Source organism: Tiliqua scincoides, chromosome 5 (assembly GCF_035046505.1).
Source record: "Tiliqua scincoides isolate rTilSci1 chromosome 5, rTilSci1.hap2, whole genome shotgun sequence".
In the NCBI taxonomy this organism is placed as follows: domain Eukaryota; kingdom Metazoa; phylum Chordata; class Lepidosauria; order Squamata; family Scincidae; genus Tiliqua; species Tiliqua scincoides.
Window position 1 is genome coordinate 100,500,961 of NC_089825.1, and position 23,975 is coordinate 100,524,935.

General features: G+C 45.3%; 1 protein-coding gene across 1 annotated transcript; it reads left to right on the forward strand.

Annotated features, from left to right (window-relative positions):
* The first annotated feature begins 23,021 nt into the window (after positions 1-23,021).
* LOC136652608 (olfactory receptor 6F1-like) lies at positions 23,022-23,975 on the forward strand. The gene has a single exon (XM_066629538.1). The coding sequence runs from the start codon at positions 23,022-23,024 to the stop codon at positions 23,973-23,975; it is 954 nt and encodes a 317-aa protein (XP_066485635.1).

Consider the following 23,975-nt stretch of genomic DNA (forward strand, 5'->3'; position numbering starts at 1 on the left):
CTGATGAGGTCTCCCAAGTAACGATACCCATCTTATCAAGAATCAGATGGCTTCCCTCAGAATCTGTTTATGCCTTATTTCAGCAGGAGCCTTCAAACTTGACTCAGGATGCTCTTTAGTTGCAATGCTGAGGTAAGACTGGATAGAATAAAAGTTAGTTGGTTAAATGCCTTCTGCTACATATGCACCACACCAGGGATGTATGGTGTGGCGATGGCAGGTTTAAGGATGCTCTCCTTAAACCTGAGAAAGCTGGTGTAAGGAGAGCCACCTTGGGTGTAGGCAGGTGAGACAGCTGCAGTGCTTTACCACGGATGACGACAGGGCAGTTCTGCCTCACCTGCTGACCCCACACCACAGATCTCTGCACTACACGTATAGCATCATAGAACAAAAAGTGGTTTAAAAGGTTCTTATAAACTACCCACCATGGTGGAATTTCACAATTCCAATTTTCACAATTCTCCCACCATGGTGGAATTTCACAATTCCCTTTTCCTACAGCAGTGTTTCTCAACAGATGGTACTTGTACCACCCGTAGTACTTGAGGTGGTGTCTGGTGGTACCCACTGGACCCCCAGGCCCCTGTTGCCTGGCAATGAGACCAGCAATACCACGCAACAAGCAGCAGTAGGAGGCTAGGATTGGTGGGCGAAGCTCCAATGTGCACTTTTTTACATGCTCGAAAAGCCCTCCTGTCCATTCAGAGCCTCTTACTGGTGTTTGTCGCATTGTGTCAGGCCTCCTAATCTGAAAATGACATCATTGCCAGTTACTTCTGATGGTACTTCCAATACATGGGCCATGTGAAGTGATACACTGGGGGACAAATGTTGAGAAACGCCATTCTACAGCTTGCCAGCACCAAATTAAAACACTTTCAAAGGAGGGAACCAGTTAAACAAAGAGCTTTTGATTGACCTTCATAGTACACATGGCCTGTCCCCATTATGCCTCTCCATCACCAAGGTTGGGGAATGTTCATGAGTCAACTTGTGATAGCAATTGCTGGGAAATTAGGGGTATATATGCCAAGTTCTCTAAATCACCCCAAATTCTCTAAAAGCTTACATGTACCAAAAAATCAATAGGTAGGGGACTATACACACACACACACACACACACACACACACACACAAAATATACAAGGCTGCCAGATTCCGGATCTGTCAAGGAGAGAAATTTCTCATTTTTCTGGCAGGGAAAACCACCAAACGAAACCAGGGAACATGGCGTTGGCTTTGCGGTCAGAAATACCCTGCTGGAATCCATCATCCCACCTACTGTGGGAAGTGAAAGAATTTTGTCCCTGCAGCTCCAGTCATCAGCAGGACCTGTCACACTCATCAGTGCTTATGCACCGACTCTGTCGTCTCCAGCAGAAGCCAAAGACAAATTCTACGATGACCTGGCCACCACTATCAAGAAGATCCCTGTAAAAGAGCTATTGTTCATCCTCGGCGATTTCAATGCTAGAGTTGGTGCTGATAACAGTTTGTGGCCAACAGGTGCTGATAACAGGTGCTGATAACAGTTCGTGCTTAGGTCAGTTGAGCACTGGGAAGATAAAGGAAAATGGCCAACGCCTGCTAGAGTTTTGCTGTCATCACGGTCTCTGTGTCAGCAACACGTTCTTCAACACGAAGCCCCAACATAGAGTCTCTTGGAGACACCCAAGATCAAAGCACTGGCACCAGCTCGACCTGATTCTCTCCAGACGCTCCAGCCTTCCCAGCATCAAGATCACACGCAGTTATCATGGTGCTGCCTGTGATACTGACCACTCCCTGGTGTGCAGCAGAGTGAAACTGCAAGCAAAGCGACTGTATCACACAAAAAGGAAGACCTCGCATTGATACCAGCAAGATCCGGGATCAGAGAAAAGTGGAGGAATTTGCACAAGCACTTGAGGAATCTCTTCCAGGCCCGGCCGAAGCAAACGCATCCAACAGATGGGAACATTTCAAGCATACCGTTTACAACACCGCCTTGTCCATATTCGGCAAGAGGACCAACAAGACGGCAGACTGGTTTGAAGCCCACTCTGAGGAGTTGACACCAGTCATTGAGGAAAAGAGGAGAGCTCAAGCAGCATACAAGGCCTGTCCCAGTGAGCGCTACCTACAGGTCCTCGGAGCTGCTCGCAGCAAAGTCCAGCAGGCTGCCAGGAGATGTGCTAACGACTACTGGCTCCAGCTCTGTTCCCAGATACAGATAGCAGCTGACACGGGCAACATCAAGGGGATGTATGATGGTATCAAGCAGGCCCTAGGTCCAACACAGAAGAAAATTGCCCCTCTGAAGTCTGCAGCAGGCGAGGTCATCCAGGATCGGGCGCAGTAGATGGAACGCTGGGTGCAGCACTACTCTGAGCTATATTCCAGAGAAAATGTAGTCACCGAAGAAGCGCTGAACAACATTGAGTGTCTGCCTTTGCTGGAGGAGCTTGACAGTGAACCAACCCTAGAAGAACTTCATGTGGCCCTGGACTCCCTTGCCTTTGGCAAGGCACCTGGAAAAGACAGCATCCCTGCTGAAGTCCTAAAATGCTGCAAAGAGATCATTGTCACTGAGCTGCATGAAATCCTCTGTCTCTGCTGGAGAGAAGGTGGCGTACCTCAAGACATGAGGGATGCAAACATCATCACGCTGTACAAGAACAAAGGTGACAGGGGTGACTGCAACAACTACCGTGGCATCTCTCTCCTTAGCATTGTAGGAAAGTTGTTTGCCCGAGTTGCACTAAAGAGGCTCCAGGTACTTGCAGAGAGCGTCTATCCAGAAACGCAGTGCGGATTCCGAGCCAACAGGTCCACCACTGATATGGTATTCTCCCTTAGAAAACTGCAGGAGAAATGCAGGGAACAACGACAGCCACTCTTTATAGCCTTCATAGATCTCACGAAGGCTTTCGACCTGGTCAGCAGGGACGGCCTCTTCAAGATTCTCCCCAAGATTGGATGTCCACCCAGGCTCCTCAGCATCATCAGATCCTTCCACAAGGACATGAAGGGCACTGTTGTCTTTGATGGTTCCACATCAGACCCTTTGACATCCAAAGTGGCGTGAAGCAGGGCTATGTTCTTGCACCAACCTTGTTTGGGATTTTCTTCGCTGTCCTGCTGAAGCAGGCCTTTGGAACTGCAACATAAGGCATCTATCTCCGGACCAGATCTGACGGAAAGCTCTTCAACCTCTCCAGACTGAGAGCAAAGTCCAAAGTCCAGCTGAAATGTCTGCGTGACTTCCTCTTTGCCGACGATGCAGCTGTCACTGCCCACTCTGCCAAAGATCTCTAGCAGCTCATGGATTGTTTTAGCAAGGCCTGCCAAGATTTTGGACTGACGATCAGCTTAAAGAAAACACAGGTCATGGTTCAGGATGTGGACTCACCTCCCTGCATTACAGTCTCTGCGCATGAACTGGAGGTTGTCCATGACTTTGTGTACCTTGGCTCAACGATCTCCGACACTCTTTCTCTCGATACCGAGCTAAACAAACGCGTCGGTAAAGCAGCTACCACGTTTTCCAGACTCACAAAGAGAGTCTGGTCCAACAAGAAGCTGACGGAACATACCAAGATCCAGGTCTTACAGAGCTTGCGTCCTGAGTACACTTCTGTACTGCAGCGAGTCATGGACTCTCCGCTCACAACAGGAAAGGAAACTGAATGCTTTCCACATGCGCTGCCTCCGATGCATTCTCGGCATCACCTGGCAGGACAAAGTTCCTAACAACAAAGTCCTGGAACGTGCTGGAATCCCTAGCATGTATGCACTGCTGAAACAGAGACGCCTGCGTTGGCTCGGTCATGTCATGAGAATGGATGATGGGCGGATCCCAAAGGATCTCCTCTATGGAGAACTCGTGCAAGGAAAGCGCCCTACAGGTAGACCACAGCTGCGATACAAGGACATCTGCAAGAGGGATCTGAAGGCCTTAGGAATGGACCTCAACAAGTGGGAAACCCTGGCCTCTGAGTAGCCTGCTTGGAGGCAGGCTATGCAGCATGGCCTTTCCCAGTTTGAAGAGACACTTGGCCAACAGTCTGAGGCTAAGAGGCAAAGAAGGAAGGCCCATAGCCAGGGAGACAGGCCAGGGACAGACTGCACTTGCTCCCAGTGTGGAAGGGATTGTCACTCCCGAATCGGCCTTTTCAGCCACACTAGACGCTGTTCCAGAACCACCTTTCAGAGCGCGATACCATAGTCTTTCGAGACTGAAGGTTGCCAACTAAGTGGGGGATGTGAGCCCCTGGCTAGCTGAGTGGTGCATCTTGTCAATTGTCAAAAAACAGATGGTGTTCCTTGACAATTTTAGCACCTGGTCAATGTGCCAGGAGATGAAATAGCTGCTTATCTGCAGTGCATGATGAAAAATGTTTATGTGCAGTGACCAAGACTGATTGTAGGGAGGTTGCTGGTGGAGATATTGGGTGCATGTTCTGAGGGAAGGCAGGCTTAGTTCAGTGCTTTCTTGTGCATAAAATTTATATATACATATGCTCATTAGCTGAGTAGCTGTAAAAAATTAAACTTTCTATTCCTTATGGAAAGCAATATTGGTAGTGGGAGTATTTTCAAATCAGTGCCTCACTCCTCACATGTCACCTGAAGTGGTACAGTCATGTGAGATGTTTCTATAGTGTCAGGGACCAAACTGTGAAACAGTTCTGGGAATCTCTGCATCACCACCTGAACTCCCAACTGAGTTTGCCTTGAACTTCCTACTGAACTAACATGCTAACAGCCCAATCCTATCGGGCTTACTGCCCACACTCTCGCCTTACTGCTGACTACAGGTGTCATAAAGATGCCGTAAGGCACTCTGGTGCGAGCGGTAAGAGTGCAGTGCCTACACTGAGATCAGCACTGAAAAAATGTGTCAGGGGAGCGCTAGGCATTGAGTGTTGCTGCCAGTTGGTGATGAGGCTTTTTGGGGCAGTGGAAGCTGAGGGAGAGGGCAGAATTGTGCAGGGGGCAGGTGGGCTGGAGGGATGATCAGGCCTGGGAGGGGGGCAGAGATGGTGGCAGCTACCACCAAATCCTGAACCACTTCCCAAGCTGTGAAGACCGACATGGGTCTCCTCAGTTCCACACCCACTCAATAGTGGGCACAGATTCGAGTAAACCTATCAGGGTTCCTGGGCTCAACTAGGAGTATGGGAACCACTGTTCCCTTATCCTGAAGAGCTTCCCTGCAAGCTTTTCTGACCACACAGGATACAGCAACACCCATTTCGGCAAGGCTGTGTTCCTGGACACTGGAGAAGCATAGGATTGGACCCTAAGACATGAACACTAGAAGCACCAAGCAGATATTCAACTGTACGGATAGAATCTGGATACCCAGTTGATGAGAACACTCTGATTTACTTCTTAGATACATAGATCAATGCCCAGGCTCTAGCATTTTCCTGTGAGAGCTCTGATTTTCCATGTGGAGAGGTATTTTGCTCTCCCATACTGAGCAGGGTGTCTCCTGAGACTTGAAGCTCCCTTCCCTTCATCTCACTTCCTCTGTTGTGAGAAGTCTATGAATACTGAATGCCTTGAGGGGGGAAAGCAGTATTGCCAGTTCATTTGCAAGGTTAGGAAACATGGAAACATCCTTGAGCTACAATATGCAAAAAAAATTCCCTTTGTAAATACAAGAATTAAGATTCTGTACACAAGTGTGGAGAGAGTGGAGACTTTGAAGAGAGAGAAGGTCAACTGAACAGAGCAGCTTCATCATACCCTACCTTCCAATGCTGAATGCAGATGCTGAAGAGGTGAATATTCAGATTTTGCTTATTATCTGGTTAGAATAAGGGGTTCATCTTCTATAAAGCCAGATGTAGGAAATGAGAAATATTCCCTTGGGGAATCATATCGGAGCCTCTCAATTTCAATGGTACCAACAGTGACCATCCATGTATTTCTCAGAAGTGATTGTCTTCACTGGGTGGGGTCCTCTTTCCCAGTACTTGGCCAGTACTAGATCTGACTGACCTCTAATGCCGTCCCTGGCCCTAGAGCTGACAGAGACGATCATTGGTGGCTTGGGAAAAGGGAATGGTATACCTCCAAATCATTCAATTCAATATTACAAACTAGTTTTCAAATTATATTTTCAGGTGGTGAAGACAATCAGCATGGCTTCTGTAAGGGTAAGTCTTGCCTCACGAAACTTATAGAATTATTTGAAAAGGTCAACAGGCATGTGGATGCAGGAGAACCCATGGACATTATATATCTGGACTTTCAGAAGGCGTTCGACACGGTCCCTCAACAAAGGCTACTAAAAAGCTCAACAGTCAGGGAATTAGAAGGCAGGTCCTCTCCTGGAATGAGAACTGGTTGAAGACCAGGAAACAGAGAGTGGGTGTCAATGGGCAATTTTCTAAATGGAGAGAAGTGGAAAGCGGTGTGCCCCAAGGATCTGTCCTGGGACCAATGCTTTTCAACCTCTTCATAAATGACCTGGAGACAGGGTTGAGCAGTGAGGTGACAAAATTTGTGGACGACACCAAACTTTTCCGAGTGGTGAAGACCAGAAGTGATTGTGAGGATCTCCAGAAGGATCTCTCCAGACTGGCAGAATGGGCAGCAAAATGGCAGATGCGCTTCAATGTCAGTAAGTGTAAGGTCATGCACATTGGTGCAAAAAATCAAAACTTCACATATAGGCTGATGGGTTCTGAGCTGTCTGTGACAGATCAGGAGAGGGATCTTGGGTTGGTGGTGGACAGGTCGATGAAAGTGTCGACCCAATGTGTGGCGGCAGTGAAGAAGGCCAATTCTATGCTTGGGATCATTAGGAAAGGTATTGAGGACAGAATGGCTAATATTATAATGCCGTTGTACAAATCAATGGTTAGGCCACACATGGAGTCCAGTTCTGGTTGCCGCATCTCAAAAAAGACATAGTGGAAAAGGAAAAGGTGCAAAAGAGAGCAACTGAGATAATTCCGGGGCTGGGGCACCTTCCTTATGAGGAAAGGCTACGGTGTTTGGGTCTCTTCAGCCTAGAAAAGAGGCGCCTGAGCGGGGACATGATTGAGACATACAAAATTATGCAGGGGATGGACAGAGTGGATAGGGAGATGCTCTTTACACTCTCACATAACACCAGAACCAGGGGATATCCACTAAAATTGAGTGTTGGGAGAGTTAAAACAAATAAAAGAAAATATTTCTTTACTCAGTGTGTGGTTGGTATGTGGAACTCCTTGCCACAGGATGTGGTGATGGCATCTGGCCTGGGCACCTTTAAAAGGGGATTGGACAAGTTTCTGGAGGAAAAATCGATTACGGGTTACAAGCCATGATGCGTATGTGCAACCTCCTCATTTTAGAAATGGGTTATGTCAGAATGCCAGATGCAAGGGAGGGCACCAGGATGCAGGTCACTTGTTCTCTGGGGTGCTCCTTGGGGCATTTGGTGGGCTGCTGTGAGATACAGGAAACTAGATCCAGATGGGCCTACAGCCTGATCCAGTGGGGCTGTTCTTATGTTCTTATTCTCTCCATGGCACAGCCAGAATGGGAACTTCCTCCAAACAGCACAGGATTCCTCCTCTTGGGTCTTGAAAACCTGACTACATTTCAGAGTCTTCTCTTCCTGATATTTCTGCTTGTCTACCTGGTGACCATGGCTGGGAATATCCTCATAGTTGTCTTAGTCATTCTGGACCAGCACTTTCACACTCCCATGTACTTCTTTCTGGGGAACCTCTCCTTCTTGGAGACTTGCTACAGCACCAATATCCTCCCTAAAATGTTGGCTGGACTCCTGGGTGGGAGCAGAAGAATTTCTCGCAGCAGCTGCTTCACTCAGTGGTTCTTTTTTGGATGCCTGGGAGGTACAGAGTGCTACTTGCTTTCTGTGATGTCTTATGATAGATATTTGGCAATCTGTAAACCATTGCATTATGCAAAGATTATGAACATCAAAGCTTGCGTCCAACTAGCAGCTGCATCCTGGTTGAATGGATTTGTGGAGATTTCGGTCTTACTGGTGTTCATGGTACAGTTAGAATTCTGTGGCCCCAGCAAAATCAATCACTACTTTTGTGAATCTCTCACTCTAATAAAGCTCTCTTGTGGCAATACTAGAGCAGTGGAAATTATGAGTTTTGTCATAGTTGTCATATTCACCTTTCCACCATTTCTCCTGACCGTGATATCCTATGTGTGCATTATTGCTGCCATCTTGAGAATCCCATCTTCTACAGGAAGAAAGAAAGCCTTTTCGACTTGTTCCTCACATCTCATTGTTGTCTCCATTTTCTACGGCTCCATAATGTTTGTACATTTGTTACCAAAGGTAGAAGCTTTGAGGGACCTGGACAAAGTTTTCTCTCTCTTATACACAGTCTTACCGCCTCTGGTCAATCCTTTCCTGTACACCTTGAGGAACCAGGAGGTAAAGAAAGCTGTAAGGAAGATATTAGCACATTTTGTGGCTTCCAAAAGAAATGATGCAAAATGAATTTATAATAATAGCAGTAGTAATTGCTAATTTTTGAACCAAAGGAAACCAAAGACTCTGTGTTGGTAAAAATCAAACTCGGGGCCCAAACCAACCCAACTTTCCAGCTGGGTGCACACTGCATCCTGCAGTATGGGAGCAGCCATGGAGGCCTCCTCAGAGTAAGGGATCATTTGTTCCATTACTGTGGGGTTGCATTGCAGCGGTATCAGTGCTGGAAACTTGGATACGTTTGGGCCCTGAGATCCCAATCATAGCCACCATCATGTGCACTCTGTCCACCATTCTGGTGGTGGTGGTGAGCGACCTGAAGGCAAACTGGAGGTATGTAAAAAATTGCCATAGCAAACTTTTTTACTTACTTTTGCATAAGCCTACGGTTTTACTTGGACATACACCAGCCATACTGGTGGCATATATCCGAGGAGAGAAAAGGAGCAGGGAGGTTTTGAAAGGAGGTGATAAGGTCTGGCATGCATGTCTGCCACTCGATCCACCTTCTTCCTCTCTGTACTGCAGTTCATCCCCTAACATGCCCTGTTAATCTCCCTCCCTATTCAAAAACTGCCCCCTGCACCAGAATACCTGAACAGGAACAGGTTGCAGATAAACCATCTTGAATCTACGAGAAAGGTGGCATATGGATTTTGTAATCAATCAATCAATCAATCAATCAATCAAAACTAGAGCCCAGTGGCAGTTGGGAGCGGGTAAGTTGAAGATTCATCTGGGTCAAAAGGTTTGGATTGAGGGAGGGGGCAGAACCTTGCTTTCAAAGGAGTTGGCAAATGGTAGAGAAGCACATGGCCAGCTTGTGGGTGTAGGAAGTGATGTTATGTAGGGTTGCATCATGGGACTCTCCAGGCTTATACTATATGCTCTGACTGACAGCAAGCTCAATATATTGAAAAGTAATTTGTTCCATTTAAGTTGTGATGTACCTACACACACATACACCTGTTTCTGCATTATCCAACATTTAAAAGAATCCAACTACTTATCAATTCCATTCAGGTTGTATAATCTGGATTTCACTGGGTTTTTGTTGTTGTTGAATATTAGCCCTGTTGAAGCACCATAAGCATACACTAGTCTTGTGATAGGGGAGAGCAAAAGTGTGCCAGAAACCTGCCCTCATTCCAACATGTTCCTGAAGTTATCCCCTTCCCCAATTACAAGGAGAATCACTCCCCGAGTACAGTGTTTATTGTGGGCAGACGCTGAACTCAAGGACTGGTGAAGCACTCTTGCTTTGTCCTCTCATTGTGTAGACCGCACTCCTTCTTATAACACCTGAACAGGGCTAATCATATTCCCTGAATTATCTATCTGTGTACATTATCGGAATTAAACAGACATCATCCGGAGATGTTGTCTTGTGCATGCTGCTGCCGTCTGAAACTGTGTTGGTCACAACACATGAAATAACTTCTCTGTAGCAGCTCCCACCCTATGGAACTCCCTACTACTGGAGATATACCTGGCATCTAGATAAATTTGGTGCAGGTTTAAAGCTGTATTTTTTCCAACAGGTTTGTGTTTTTCTTCTTCTTAGGGCCCAACCCTATCCAGTGCTGGTGTAGCCATGCCAATGGAGCGCATGTATAACTAGAACTACATCCTGCAGTGGGGGGGGGGCACTCACAGATGCTTCCTTAAGGTATAGGAACACGTGATCCCTAACCTTGGGGATGCATTGCAACTGCATTGGCACTGGAAAGCTGGATAGGATTGAGCCCTTTGACTATTTCCTACTGCCTCTTTAGATTACCATTTGCTTATTGGTTTGGTGATTGATTGGTTCCTTCCTTTTCTTGGATAGTTGTTTTCATTGTATATTATTGCTGCCCTTTGATGTTTGCAATTCATATTGCTTGCAGTTTCACTGCTGTTTAATGGCCCAATCCTAAAGAGTTTGTGCTGGCTTATAGGCAGTGTGCACTGTCGCAAACGCACACTGTCGTTGTGCACCATAAACGCACAAACGCACATTTGTTAGCCCTAGAGCCAGCGGAGCACCGCTACTTGGCAGTTGCATGGACCATCGGGCAGTGGAAAGGTAGGTGGGGGTGTGGGGAAGGCGGAGAGGAGGTGTTATGGGGCGGGGGAGGCGGAAGGTGGGCGGGGGTGTGCCAGGGGAGGGAGTGGGGCGGGAGGGAGGTGGGAATGGTGGAGCCCCATTGCATGGCTACTCGCTTTACCTGGGGGAAGGGGATGAAAGTTCTCTTCTCCCGAGGAGGTGGAGGCGGCTGCCTGGGTTGTGCTGGATGCATTGGCAGCCATTTTGGTGCCGCTGTAGCCCCACATGCCAGGCAGCTCAGGATTGTGCTTTAAATTATAGCTTTAAGTTGCTGTGAGTTTTTCTTGGAGAAAGGTGGAGTGCAAATGCATAAAATAGCTTAATGCATCACCTTGTTCCATAGCTGCTCAATGCATTTTTCTATTTCATGCTTGTCTTTGCAAGGTTTCCATAAGTAATCATTTCAGAGTTGCATAGTTTTGGTCATTGACAATGCCATATTATTTCCTAAAATGTGATTTAAGGGGCTAATTCCCCTCCCCCAGTTTGAAACTGTGAATTCTCTTATTGCAGTTCCCCTATCACAAGGGTCCCCACAACCCCCTCTTTTTTTCCTGAAGAACATACTACTATGGTAAGAGCATCATGGAGCTACATTCATTGTAGGAGCACAGGACTATTTATGTTCCTTTGAGGAAGGTAACAGATAACTGTAACACACAAAACCTATTACTCAGTGTTCCATATGGGTTTTAAGTCCTGAAGTCACATTCCTTTTTTGATTTGGAGTTTCTATTCTGAGGATTGCCAACCTTACAACCATCTCTCTCTCTCTCTCTCTCTCTCACACACACACACACACACACACACACACACACACACACACACACACACACACACACAGAGTTATTCACAGTTCTCACTTTTATGTATGTATTTATTTGTGTATTTGCTTCATTTGCATTTTACCCTTAGGCCATATTGAGCCCTCAAAGCAGCTCACACAACAACATCAGAATTGTAAACAAAGGAGCATCTTCACAGCTGACAAACAACCAGTTAATTTTAAAACTATACGGGAGAACTAAATTCAGGTGAATGACTGCAACGTTTCTGCTTTACGCATCCCCTGCCTTATCCATCCCCTGTCCTATCTTGATTCTTTTTGTACCAACAGACACCCTTCCCCATTACAGTAATATTCGACCCCTTCTGCTGGGTATGGGAAGTAGCCCTGCAATGGGGCTACTCGTTTCTGTGGTGGCTCTTTAGCCAGCGCAGAATCAAGGAATCCCGAGTCGGGCCACGCAACCTGACATGGGGCTCTGGATCCGGTGGAGCTCAGCTGCACTGGTTCTGCCTCCCTACCACCCTGCTCCGTCCCCCACCATGCCTCCCCCCACCCTTTGCCTGCACTGGAACACTTCCTTCCCACTTCCCCCGCTCCGTCGTACCTCTCTGCCACCTGGTGCTTCGCACAGAGTGACAGGCGGCAGACCATGGGCCCGGTTCCAGAGCTGGCCCAGCACAGACTCGTGTGGTAAGGTCCAGTGGTAAGGCTCGCAAACATGCCTTACAGCACATTTGCGACAGTGCACACCCATGGTGATCTGGATCGCAAAAATCTGGATCGGGCCCTTACTCCACAGATATAGCAGGCAGATACCTCCCCTCTCACTAAAAACTTTATCTAGCCCCCCCCCCCCAAAGTGTAAAACAAAAGGACAACTAGAATTCAGAGCCAGGCCCAGGTTTGAGAATCATCTTGGCAATAGTTGATTTTGGGCAGGAACCCTAGTTTTGAAATAGATGGGTACAGTCAGTTCTCTTTACATGGAACAAAGGCCAGAGAACATATGGTCTCTTGTCCGGGGACTGACAATACAATAAAATGACATTATAATTTGGCTTCACAACATGTCCTGATAGCCAAATTTGATTTCATGTCTAGTTGTTCCCCACCCCCACAAATCATTGCATTTTTTATAAACTAATGTATAAAATTAATACAAGATTTATGTCTAAGATACATAGATAAATGCCCACGCTCTAGTATTTTCCTTTGAGAGCTCTGATTTTCCATGTGGTGTTTCCAGTGCAGTTCTTTGCTCTCCCATACTGAGCAGGGTGTCTCCTGAGACCTGAAGTTCCCCTCCCTTCATCTCACATCCTCTGTTGTGAGAAGTCTATGAATACTGAATGCCTTGAGCATGGAAAGAAGTACTGTCAGTTCATTTGGAAGGTTAGGAAACATGGAAACTTTCTTGAGCTACATGATGCAAAAGATTTCCTTTGAAAGTGTGACAATGAAGAAGACTCTGAAGGGCTACATGTGTGTGGATAGAGTGGAGACTTTGAAGGACAGAGAGAAGTTCAACTGAACAGAACTGCCTCATCATACCCTACATTCCAATGCTCAATGCTGAATGCTGAAGAGGTAAATTTTCACATTTTGTCTATTATCTGGTTAGAACAAGGAGTTCATCTCCTATAAAGCCAGATGTAGGGAATAAGAAGTTAGTCCTGTGGTTTTCAAACTGTCAGGGAGTTTGAGGACCGCAGTAAGTCCTTGCAGGGGAGGGGAGGGAGGCAGTGGTGGTAGGGGGAAGGCAGCGACACGATCCCCAGGATTGTGTCACTAAGGGGGGCTGCAGGGACTGGGATGCATTCACAAGTCCCTGCAGCAGCCTGTCAGGAGTGCGGGGAGCCCTGCACAAGCATCTGCAGAGCTCCCCAGCCTTATAAAAGTGAAAGCGAAGCTATTACGCTCCACTTCCAGTTTTGTGGAAGTAGAGCGCAATTGCTCCACTTTCACTTTTGGAATGTTGGGGAGCCCTGCAGATGCTCACGCTGCTGCAGGCTGCTGCAGGGACTGGTGAATACATCCCAGTCCCTGCAGCCCCCCCTTAGTGACGTGATCCTGGGGATCACATCGCTGCCTTCCCCCTGCCCCTTAAGGGGGCAGAGGCCAGGGCTGTCAGGCTGGGGCATTGCGACACCCCAGTTTGATTAGCTCTGGGGTAGACATTCCCTTGTGGAATCATATCAAAGACTCTCTTGTCCAATGGTACCCACAGTATCCAACCATATACTTTAGAAGATTGTAAGCAGGGCAAGAAAAGTGGTTGCCTTTATTGTCCCTCAGCACCTGGTATTCAGAGACAGGTTGCTTCTGTGCCAAGATCTTCCATGTAGCTACCATCGCGCATATGTACCTCCACATGAGTTGTTCGATTATTTTCTTCCTGCATCAGACTGAGAGCCCCATTGCGGGGCTACTTTCTTTACCCAGGGGAAGGGGAGGAAAGTCTGGCGGTGGCTGCCCAAAGCAAGCAGGATGTGGCGGCAGCCATTTTTGGCGCTGCTGAAGGCTCATGCCCTGGGCAGCTCAGGATTGGGCTGCCCAGCCCCAAACCTATCCCTGGCAACAATGCCAATGCTGCCATACCAAAGAGGTGTGTGCTATATCCTATGGGGGGGGGGGGTTGATCCAGAGGCAAATGGATGGTAAGTCATTTTGTTTTTTAAACTTTCCTCTGTGTAAGCTCTTGGGCTGCCTATGAGTCTCCTTGAACATACACATATTTTACTGGTGTATGTCCAAGAAGTGGAAAAAGGGATGGGGAAATTTTCATAAGACGGGATATTGTCCATCATTAGAGTGGGTTTTTTCGGTGGCAATGAAATAAAAACACATAATCCTGCTTTCTGCACTTCTCATTCTTGTAAAAACAAAAACAAAAAACACACCCTGAAATTTGTGAAATCTGAGAAAAAATAAAACCATTCTCTAACACCTCTACATATTCTATAACATGTCTGCATGCATGTGGCTACATCTGCTGACACTGTACCACCTATATCACTGGCATAGTGCACTTTTTAAGTGATTGTAGTTTATAATTAAAATGTGTAAAAAATGCACTCTTGGAATAAAAACATGCTATTCCGCTTTCTGCATTCCTAACTTTGGAAAACACCAAAATATGTGAAAAAATAAAACCGTTTTCACCCACCTCTATCCATCATATGATCTATTCCCCTGGTTCCACTCCTCCGCTGCCCCTCAATTCTGCACCCTGAGTCTTGGGTTCCTCCTCCACCCTTGTTCCACCCCCTGCGCTGGGCCTACTCTGGAACAAGTCACTAACTATGGCAAAAAATGACCATGGGCCTCACTATTTGTGCTTGCTGCCTTATGGCCTTCTACATACATGGAACTCTGCTCCATTTACATAACAAGCCCAATGAAGATCTCTCTTTTGTTGTAAAGATCTCTTGTAAAGATCTGCCTCTTCCAGCATGCTGTTTGCTACAGTGGACAGTGAATTCCCAGAGGGATTCTCACAGCTTTTGTTTCTTCCCCAGCATCTGGTGTGCATTGTAAGTTAGTGCACTGTAGTTGATTCAGAATGCCCCTCATTCAAATTTCATTCCCACAATGAACTCTGAAGGGCCTTGTGTATGCTAAGGATTAATGTCACATTGGGCGCAATCCTGTCCTGCACTGGAACAGGCAAGCCAGAAGGCTTGTGCTGTATCCAGCGCAGGATAGGGGCCATAAGCAGCTTAGCCAGAGGCAAGGGAAACTTTTCCCCTTACCTTTGGGGGAAAGGTAAGCCTCCCCACTGCCTACCTTTCATCCTTGCATTGGCTCCCCACTGCCTACCTTTCATCCTTGCATTGGCTCATCCAAGCCGACATACGATGCTGGGGGGAAGCCAGCATGGAGGCTTCTGTCAGCCTCCGCAGGCCGGCACTTCTGCGAGCGCTGGCTTGGTTTCCTCCTGAAGAGGTGCAAACATGACTCCCGAGATTGCGCCCATTGTAAACACAGTACACATTAGGATTGCACCCATTGTCTCTGAAAATAGAAACAGCACTGTTTCTGCTTGGCTGTTGAAAGAACTATATAAGCCATATAAAAGTGATTCATCCCATAGGTTGTGGCAGTGCATTGTGGGTATGTGTGAAATTATTCCTTTAGCATGATTTTCTTTTTGGTTTGAAAATGCAAATGACAAGAAGAAAATCATATATTTCCAAAAAAAATATAATGACAAAGTAACATTTTTTTAAAAAAAGAAAAACAGTAAAAATAGCAGCTCAAAGGTTCTAAATAAGAATCAGGTACATGCATAACACATAGATACAAGCCACGGACATAAACCATACACTAAACAAAATACTTAAAAAGTAGAAACAAACAAGCAGATACATCTTTTTAGCTCTCCTGAACACATTCTGTCAACCCTTTTTTTATTCTATGTCATTAAATATGTATATTGCTAGAATTATATAAAATAAGAACAACTTTAATTGTGTGATCCTGACATCTAATTGAATGAGGAAGGAGAACACACTTTTATGTTCTGCTTTCTCTATACCATCTGTCCTTGCACAAATCTCCATCATCTATGCTTGGTTACAGGGTGCTTCCTGTGCTCAGGCCACTCACCCAGACTTCCTCTGCACTACTCAGTGCTGGTGCCAGGTTGGAACCTTGTGGCAAAACTCTGGTCCACTCCCAGTGCTCCCTGCCTATCCCCTGATGGGAAACCAGGGATTACCATCGCCCCTGGTACTGAACAGATGAAATCCACTTCACTGGATGGGGGCCTCTTTCCCAGCACTTATCCAGTGCTACACCTCACTGACCTCTATTGCCATCCCTGGCACCACAGCTGACAGAGATGCTGATTGGTGGCAAATAACATGCATCATTTTGGAGTACAGAATGGCATACCTCCAAGACATTCAAGTCAATATTACATACTCCTTTTCTAATTATATTTTTAGGTGATGAAGACTCCTTGCTTCATACTCTCCATGGCAAACCCAGAATGGGAACTTCCTCCAAACAGCACAGGATTCCTCCTCTTGGGTCTTCAAAACCTGACTACATTTCAGAGTCTTCTCTTCCTGATATTTCTGCTCGTCTACCTGGTGACCATGGCTGGGAATATCCTCATCATTGGCTTAGTCATCCTGGACCAGCACTTTCACACTCCCATGTACTTCTTTCTGGGGAACCTCTCCTTCTTGGAGACTTGCTACAGCACCAATATCCTCCCTAAAATGCTGGCTGGACTGCTGGGTGGGAGCAAAAGAATTTCTCGCAGCAGCTGCCTCACTCAGTGGTTCTTTTTTGGATGCCTGGGAGGTACAGAGTGCTATTTGCTTTCTGTGATGTCTTATGATAGATACTTGGCAATCTGTAAACCATTGCATTATGCACAAATTATGAACATCAAAGCTTGCGTCCAACTAGCAGCTGCATCCTGGTTGAATGGATTTGTGGAGACTTTGGTCTTACTCATTTTCATGGTACAGTTAGCATTCTGTGGTCCCAGAAAAATAGACCACTATTTTTGTGAATCTCTCACTCTGATAAAGCTCTCTTGTGGCAATACTAGAGCAGCAGAAATTATGAGTTTTATCACAGCTATCATATTCACCTTTCCACCATTTCTCTTGACCATGATATCCTATGTGTGCATTATTGCTGCCATCTTGAGAATCCCATCTTCTACAGGAAGGAAGAAAGCCTTTTCGACTTGTTCCTCACATCTCATTGTCGTCTCCATTTTCTATGGCTCCATAATGTTTGTATATTTGCTAGCAAAGGTAGAAGCTTTGAGGGACCTGGACAAAGTTTTCTCTCTCTTATACACAGTCTTACCGCCTCTGGTCAATCCTTTCCTGTACAGCTTGAGGAACCAGGAGGTAAAGAAAGCTGTAAGGAAAATATTAGCAAGGTTTGGGGCTTCCAAAAGAAATGAGACAAAATGAATATATAATAATGTTAGGAATAATTGCTCTTATTTGGACCGAAGGAAACCAAAGAGTTGATAAAAATGAGACGGAGGGCCCAAACCGATCCAACTTTCCATCACTGATACAGCTATGAGAACTGGTTGTATACAGCATCATGCAGTGAGGAAGCAGTCATGGAGGCCTCCTCAGAGTAAGGGATCCTTTGTTCCCTTGGCTTGGGCTGCATTGCAAGGGTATCAGTGCTGGAAAGTTAGATAGGTTTGGGCCCTGAGAGCCCAGTCATATCCACTGCCATGCTATAGCCTGCAGCCATGTCAAAACTGTGTACGCGGTGTGCTAAGGTGGTGGTGAGTGACTGGAAGGCAAACTGGTGATAAATAAAAAACTATTAAAAGTAAACTTACTTCTGCATAAGCCTTCGGTTCTCCTACAACATATACCAGCCATTTTGGTGGCATATATCCAAGGAGAGAAAAGGGGCAGGCAGGTTTTGAGAGGATAAGATCTGGTATGCATGACTGCCACTGGATCCATCTTTCCCCTCATGATCCTGAAGTTCCTTCCCTAACATGCCCCGCCACTCTCCCTGCCCACCCACAACGCCCCCCCAACAAGTTTACCTGAATGGGAACAGGTTGTAAGTCAACCATCTTGAATCTATGAGAAAGACGGTATATAGATACTTTAATAAACAAGCAAGCAAAAAAAAGAAACTAGAGCCCAGTGGTGTTTGGGACCAGGTACGTTGAAAGTTCACAGTCTTATCTTGGGTTGTATCATGGGACCCTCCAGGCTTATACTACATGCTCTGATTGACAACAAGCTCAATATATTAAAAAATTAACTTTTTCCATTTAATTCTAATACAGACCTGCTTTTTTCTGCCATTATTCCATTCTTTTTCAAGTACCCCTAAAGGTTCTGGCAAGTACCCCTGGGGATACACATACCCCAGGTTGGGAACCACTGCTGTATGATATCAGGGGAAAAAATGGAAAATAATATGTTGTTCTGCTAAGAAAGAAATTAAATAGGGCACAATCCTAACTAGGTCTTCTCAGAAATAAGTCCTATTTTGTTCAATGGGGCTTGCTCTCAGGAAAGTGTGGTGAGGATTGCAGCCATAGTCTAGGGAGTCAGTCTTGTGCATGGCATTGCCATCAGAAGCTCTGTTGGTCACAACACATGAAACTACTTCTCCATAATAGCTCCCACCTGATGGAACACCCTGCTACGGGACATACAACTGGCACCTGGATAAATTTGGTGTAGGTTTAAAGCTATATTTTTCCAACAGGCTTCTGCTCATCTTTGGATGCAATCCTATCTGTTCCTAACCAGTGCTGATAAAGCCATGCCAGTCGGGCACATGTATAACTATAATGCATCCTGTGGTGGGAGGGGGGGAGGTAGTGATGCCTCCTTAAGGTAAAAGAACATGTGATCCCTTATGTTGGGGCTGCACTGCAGCTGCATCGGCACTGGAGAGCTGGATAGGACTGGGCCTTTTGACTATTTTCTTTCCTACTGCCTCCTTAGATGAGGATTTGCTTATCGGTTTTGAGCTTGATTGGTTCCTTCCTTTTATTGGATAGTGGCTTTTATTGTACATTATTGGTGTCCTTTGATGTTTGCAATTTGGTATATTGTTTGCAGTTTTACTGTGATTTAAATTATTGCTTTAAGTTGCTGTGAGTTCTTTTTGGAGAAAGGTGGAGTGCAAATACATTTAAAAAAATAAATGGCATTGCTTTATTCTGTCGCTGTTCAACACATTTTTTGTTTCAGTCTTGTCTTTGTGAGGTTTCCATAATCATATCAGAACTTATGCATATCTTTGGTCACTGACAAATGCCACATTCTTTGCAAAGATGTGATTCAAAAGGAGAATTACGGCTAACTTTTCCCCCTCGCTTTGAAACTGTGAACAAAAATGCAATTCTTCTATTGCAAGGGTCTCCACACACAAACACACCTTTTTTTTTTTTTTTTCTTTTTTCCCCCTAGAGGACCAACTATATTGGAGAGAGCATCATGGAGCTACATCTACTGTAGGAGCTTGGAACTATTTATGTTCTTTGGAGGATGGTAACAGATAACTATAATACACAAATCAATAAAGGTTCCATATGCATTTTAAGTCCTGAAGCCACAAATTCAGAGCTAAATCCAGATGAATGACTGCAGTACTGTCCTGACTCTTCCATTTACACCAAGTACCCTTCCCCATTACAGGAATTCTCTTCTGCAATACTCGAGAACCAAACTTACACCACCAGGCAAGTACCTCCCCTCTCATTAAATAAGTTTTTTTACCCATCCCCCAACCCCACCCCCAAAAAGGGGTAAAATAAAAGGAAAACTAGGATTGAGGATTAGGACCAGACACAGGTTTGAGATTACTCTGGGCAATAGTTATTAAAGGCAGGAACCCTGGGTTGGAAATAGATGGGGACAGTCAGTTCTCTTTATATGGGACAAAGAACTGAGAACATATGGTTTCTCATCCAGGGACTGACAGTACAGTAAAGTGACTTTATAATCTCGCTTCTCACCATGTCCTGAAATCTTTTTAAAAACTAAGGTATACAATTAGTACAAGATTTACTTCTTAGATACCTATATCAATACCCAAGCTCTAGCATTTGCTTTTGAGAGGTCTGGTTTTCCATGTGGAGAGGTTCTTTGCTCTGTCATACTGAGCAGAGTGTCTCCTGAGACTTGAAGCTCCCCTCCCTTCATCTCACTTCCTCTGTTTTGTGAAGTCTATGAATACTGAATGCCTTTAGGGGGGAAAGTAGTACTGCCAGTTCATTTGCAAGGTTAGGAATCATGGAAACATCCTTGAGCTACAAGATGCAAAAGATTCCCTTTGTAAATGCAAGAATTTAAAAGACTCTAAAAGGCTACAGCTGTATGGAAACTATGAAGGAGAGAGTTAACTCAACTCAACTGAACAGAGTTGTCCCATCAAATCCTACTTTCCAGTGCTGATTGCAGGTGCTGAAAAGGTGAGTACTCAGATATTGCTTATTATCTGATTATCTTCTATAAAGCAAGAAGTAGGAAATGAGAAGTTAAAACATTCCACTGTTGACTGATATCAGAGCCTTGTACAGTGATACCACAGTAAACATCCAAATACTTTTCAGAAGCTTGTAAGCAAGGCAAGAAAAGTGGTTGCCTTTGTTTGCCCCAGCCCCTGGTATTCAGGGATAGATTGCTTCTGTGCCAAGATATTCCATGTAGCTATCATGACTTATATATCTTTTTGACCAACCACCACATGAGTTGTTCAATAATTTTCTCCCTGCATCAGACAGAGATGCTAAAAACACTGCATCCTATCCAACTTTCCAGCTGCTGTGCAGCCACAATGCAGTTCTGGGGGAAGGGAACAAATGTTCCCATACCTTGAAGAGTCCTCTGAGATTGTCTCCCCACCACAGGATGCAGTGCACACCTCATTGGCACAGCTGCACCAGAACTGGAAAATTGGATAGGATTGGGCCCTAAGGCCCTTTGGCCCCAAACCTAAGGCCCCGATCCTAAGGTCCTAAGGCCCCAGTTCTATCCCCCCACCAACAGTGCCAGTGGAACCGTGCCAAAAAGGCATGTGCTGTGGGGGAGGAGTGTTGATCCAGATGCAAACGGGAAGTAAGTAAAAAAAAAAATTTCTACTTTCCTCCAAGTAAGCTCTTGAGCTACCTATGGGTCTCCTCAGACATACACATATTTTAGTGGTGTACATCCAAGAAGGGAAAAAGAGATGGTGAGGTCTTCAAAGGAGGGGATATGATCTATCATGATCCACATCATATGATCCATTCACACTGGTTCCAAACCACTGCTGCCCCTCAATTCTGCACCCAGAGCGCTGGGTTCCTCCTCTGGCTATGATCCGCTGCCTGCATTGACTTACCTACTCTAGAGCAAGTTACCAGCTGTGGCAGAAAATGGCCATGGGTGGCACTATTTGTGCTTGCTGCCATTTGGCCTGCTACAGCCATGGAACTCTGTTTTCATAAAAGATCCATCTATTCCAGCATGCTGTTTCCAACAGTGGACAGTAAATTGCCATCTGGTGCCATCTGGTGTGCATTGTGAGTCACTGCACTGTAGTAGATATTTATTATAACTGTATTTAAATACTGCTTTTCAACAAAAAGTTCACAAAGTGCTTTACAGAGAAAGCTCAAATAACTAAATGGCTCCCTGTCCCAAAAGGGCTCACGATCTAAAAAGATGCAAAAGAACATCAGCAGACAGCCACTAGAAAAGACACTGCTGGGGTGAGGAGGGCCAGTTACTCTCCCCCTGCTGAAAAGAGGAGCACTCACTTGAAAATGTGCCTCTTAACCAGTTAGCAGGGGTCATTCATTCAAATTTCATTTCCACAATAAACTCTGAAGGGCTTTGTAAATGCTAAAGATGAATGTCACACTTTTTCTGAAAATGCATGTTCTGCTTGGATGTTGATAGGCCGATATAAGCCATATAAAAGTAATTCTTCCCAGAGGGTGTTGCAGTGAATTGTGGGTTTGTTCAAAATTCTTCCTTTAGCATGATTATGGTTTGAAAAAGCAAATGATAAGAAGAAAATCATATATTTCCAAAAAATATGACAAAGCAACATTTTTTTTTTTTAAAAAAGAAAAGCATGAGAAAAATAGCACCTCAAAGGTTCTAAATAAGAATTAGGTATGTGCATAAGACATAGTTACAAGCCAGCGACATAAACCATACAGAAAACAAATTATTTAAAAAGTAGAGACAAACAAGCACATACATCCTTTTAGCTCTCCTGAACATACTTTCTGTCAACTTTTTTTTGTAAAAAAAAAAAAATTATATGTAGTTCCACATGTACATTACTAGAATTGTGTCAAATAAGAACAACGTTTATTGAGTGATAAGAACATAAGAAGAGCCCTGATCCTGCTGGATCAGGCCCAGGTCCCATCTAGTCCAGCTTCCTGTATCTCACAGCGGCCCACCAGATGCCTTAGGGAGCACACACAAGACCACAAGATACTTGCATCTCACTGCCACCTCCCTGCATCTAGCATTCTTTTTACACTCACACCCCCCAGCAAGACACCAGACTGCAATTGGATTTAATGTGTTCCACTTCATTAAACACAGTGACCAGTTTCTAATGCAAGAAAACTACTGAATATTCCTTCCCTTGCTTGCTAGTCTGTGGTAGGCAAAAAAACTGCCATCCATAGCCAATTAATCCTGACTTCTAATAGAATGAGAAAGGAGAACACACTTCTATTTTCTGCTTTCACTATGCCATGTGTACTTGCACAAATCTTAAGCATCTCTGCTTGGTGACACAGAGAACACAGATGGAGTTTCCTGTGCTTTGGTCACTCACCCAGACTTCCACTGCACTACATAGTGCTAGTGCCAGATTTGGACCTTGTGGCAAAACTCTGGTCCACTCCCAGTGCTCCCTGCCCTGATGGGAAACCAGGGATTACCATTACCACTGATACTGAAGGGATGAAATCCACTTCACTGGGTGAGGGCCTCTTTCCTAGCACTTATCCAGTGCTACACCTGAATGACCACTTATGCCATCCCTGGCACCACAGCTGACAGGGATTATCACCTGTGGCAAATAACATGCAGCATTATAGAGTACAGAATGGCATACCTCCAAGACATTCAAGTCAATATCACATATTCCTCTCTAAATTATGTTCTCAGGTGGTGGGTAGTCCTTGCCACATACTCCCCATGGCAAACCCAGAATGGGAACTTCCTCCAAACAGCACAGGATTCCTCCTCTTGGGTCTTGAAAGCCTGACTACATTTCAGAGTCTTCTCTTCCTGATATTTCTGCTCGTCTACCTGGTGACCATGGCTGGGAATATCCTCATAGTTGGCTTAGTCATCCTGGACCAGCACTTTCACACTCCCATGTACTTCTTTCTGGGGAACCTCTCCTTCTTGGAGACTTGCTACAGCACCAATATCCTCCCTAAAATGCTGGCTGGACTGCTGGGTGGGAGCAGAAGAATTTCTCGCAGCAGCTGCCTCACTCAGTGGTACTTGTTTGGATGCCTGGGAGGTACAGAATGCTCTTTGCTTTCTGTGATGTCTTATGATAGATATTTGGCAATCTGTAAACCATTGCATTATGCACAAATTATGAACATCAAAGCTTGCGTCCAACTAGCAGCTGCATCCTGGTTGAATGGATTTGCAGAGACTTCGATCTTACTCGTGTTTATGGTACAGTTAGCATTCTGTGGCCCCAGCAAAATCAGCCACTACTTTTGTGAATCTCTCACTCTAATAAAGCTCTCTTGTGGCAATACTAGAGCAGCAGAAATTATGAGTTTCATCATAGCTGTCATGTTCACATTTCCACCATTTCTCCTGACAACAATATCCTATGTGTGCATTATCACTGCCATCTTGAGAATCCCATCTTCTACAGGAAGGAGGAAAGCCTTTTCGACTTGTTCCTCACATCTCATTGTTGTCTCCATTTTCTACGGCTCCATAATGTTTGTATATTTGTTACCAAAGGTGGAAGCTTTGAGGGAACTGGACAAAGTTTTCTCTCTCTTATACACAGCCTTGCCGCCTCTGGTCAATCCTTTCCTGTACACCCTGAGGAACCAGGAAGTAAAGAAAGCTGTAAGGAAGATATTAGCAAGGTTTGTGGCTCGCAAAAAAAAATGA

Bases quoted from the DNA above. Each gene is read 5' to 3' on its own strand.
- LOC136652608 (XM_066629538.1), top strand. From the start codon at position 23,022: ATGGCAAACCCAGAATGGGAACTTCCTCCAAACAGCACAGGATTCCTC.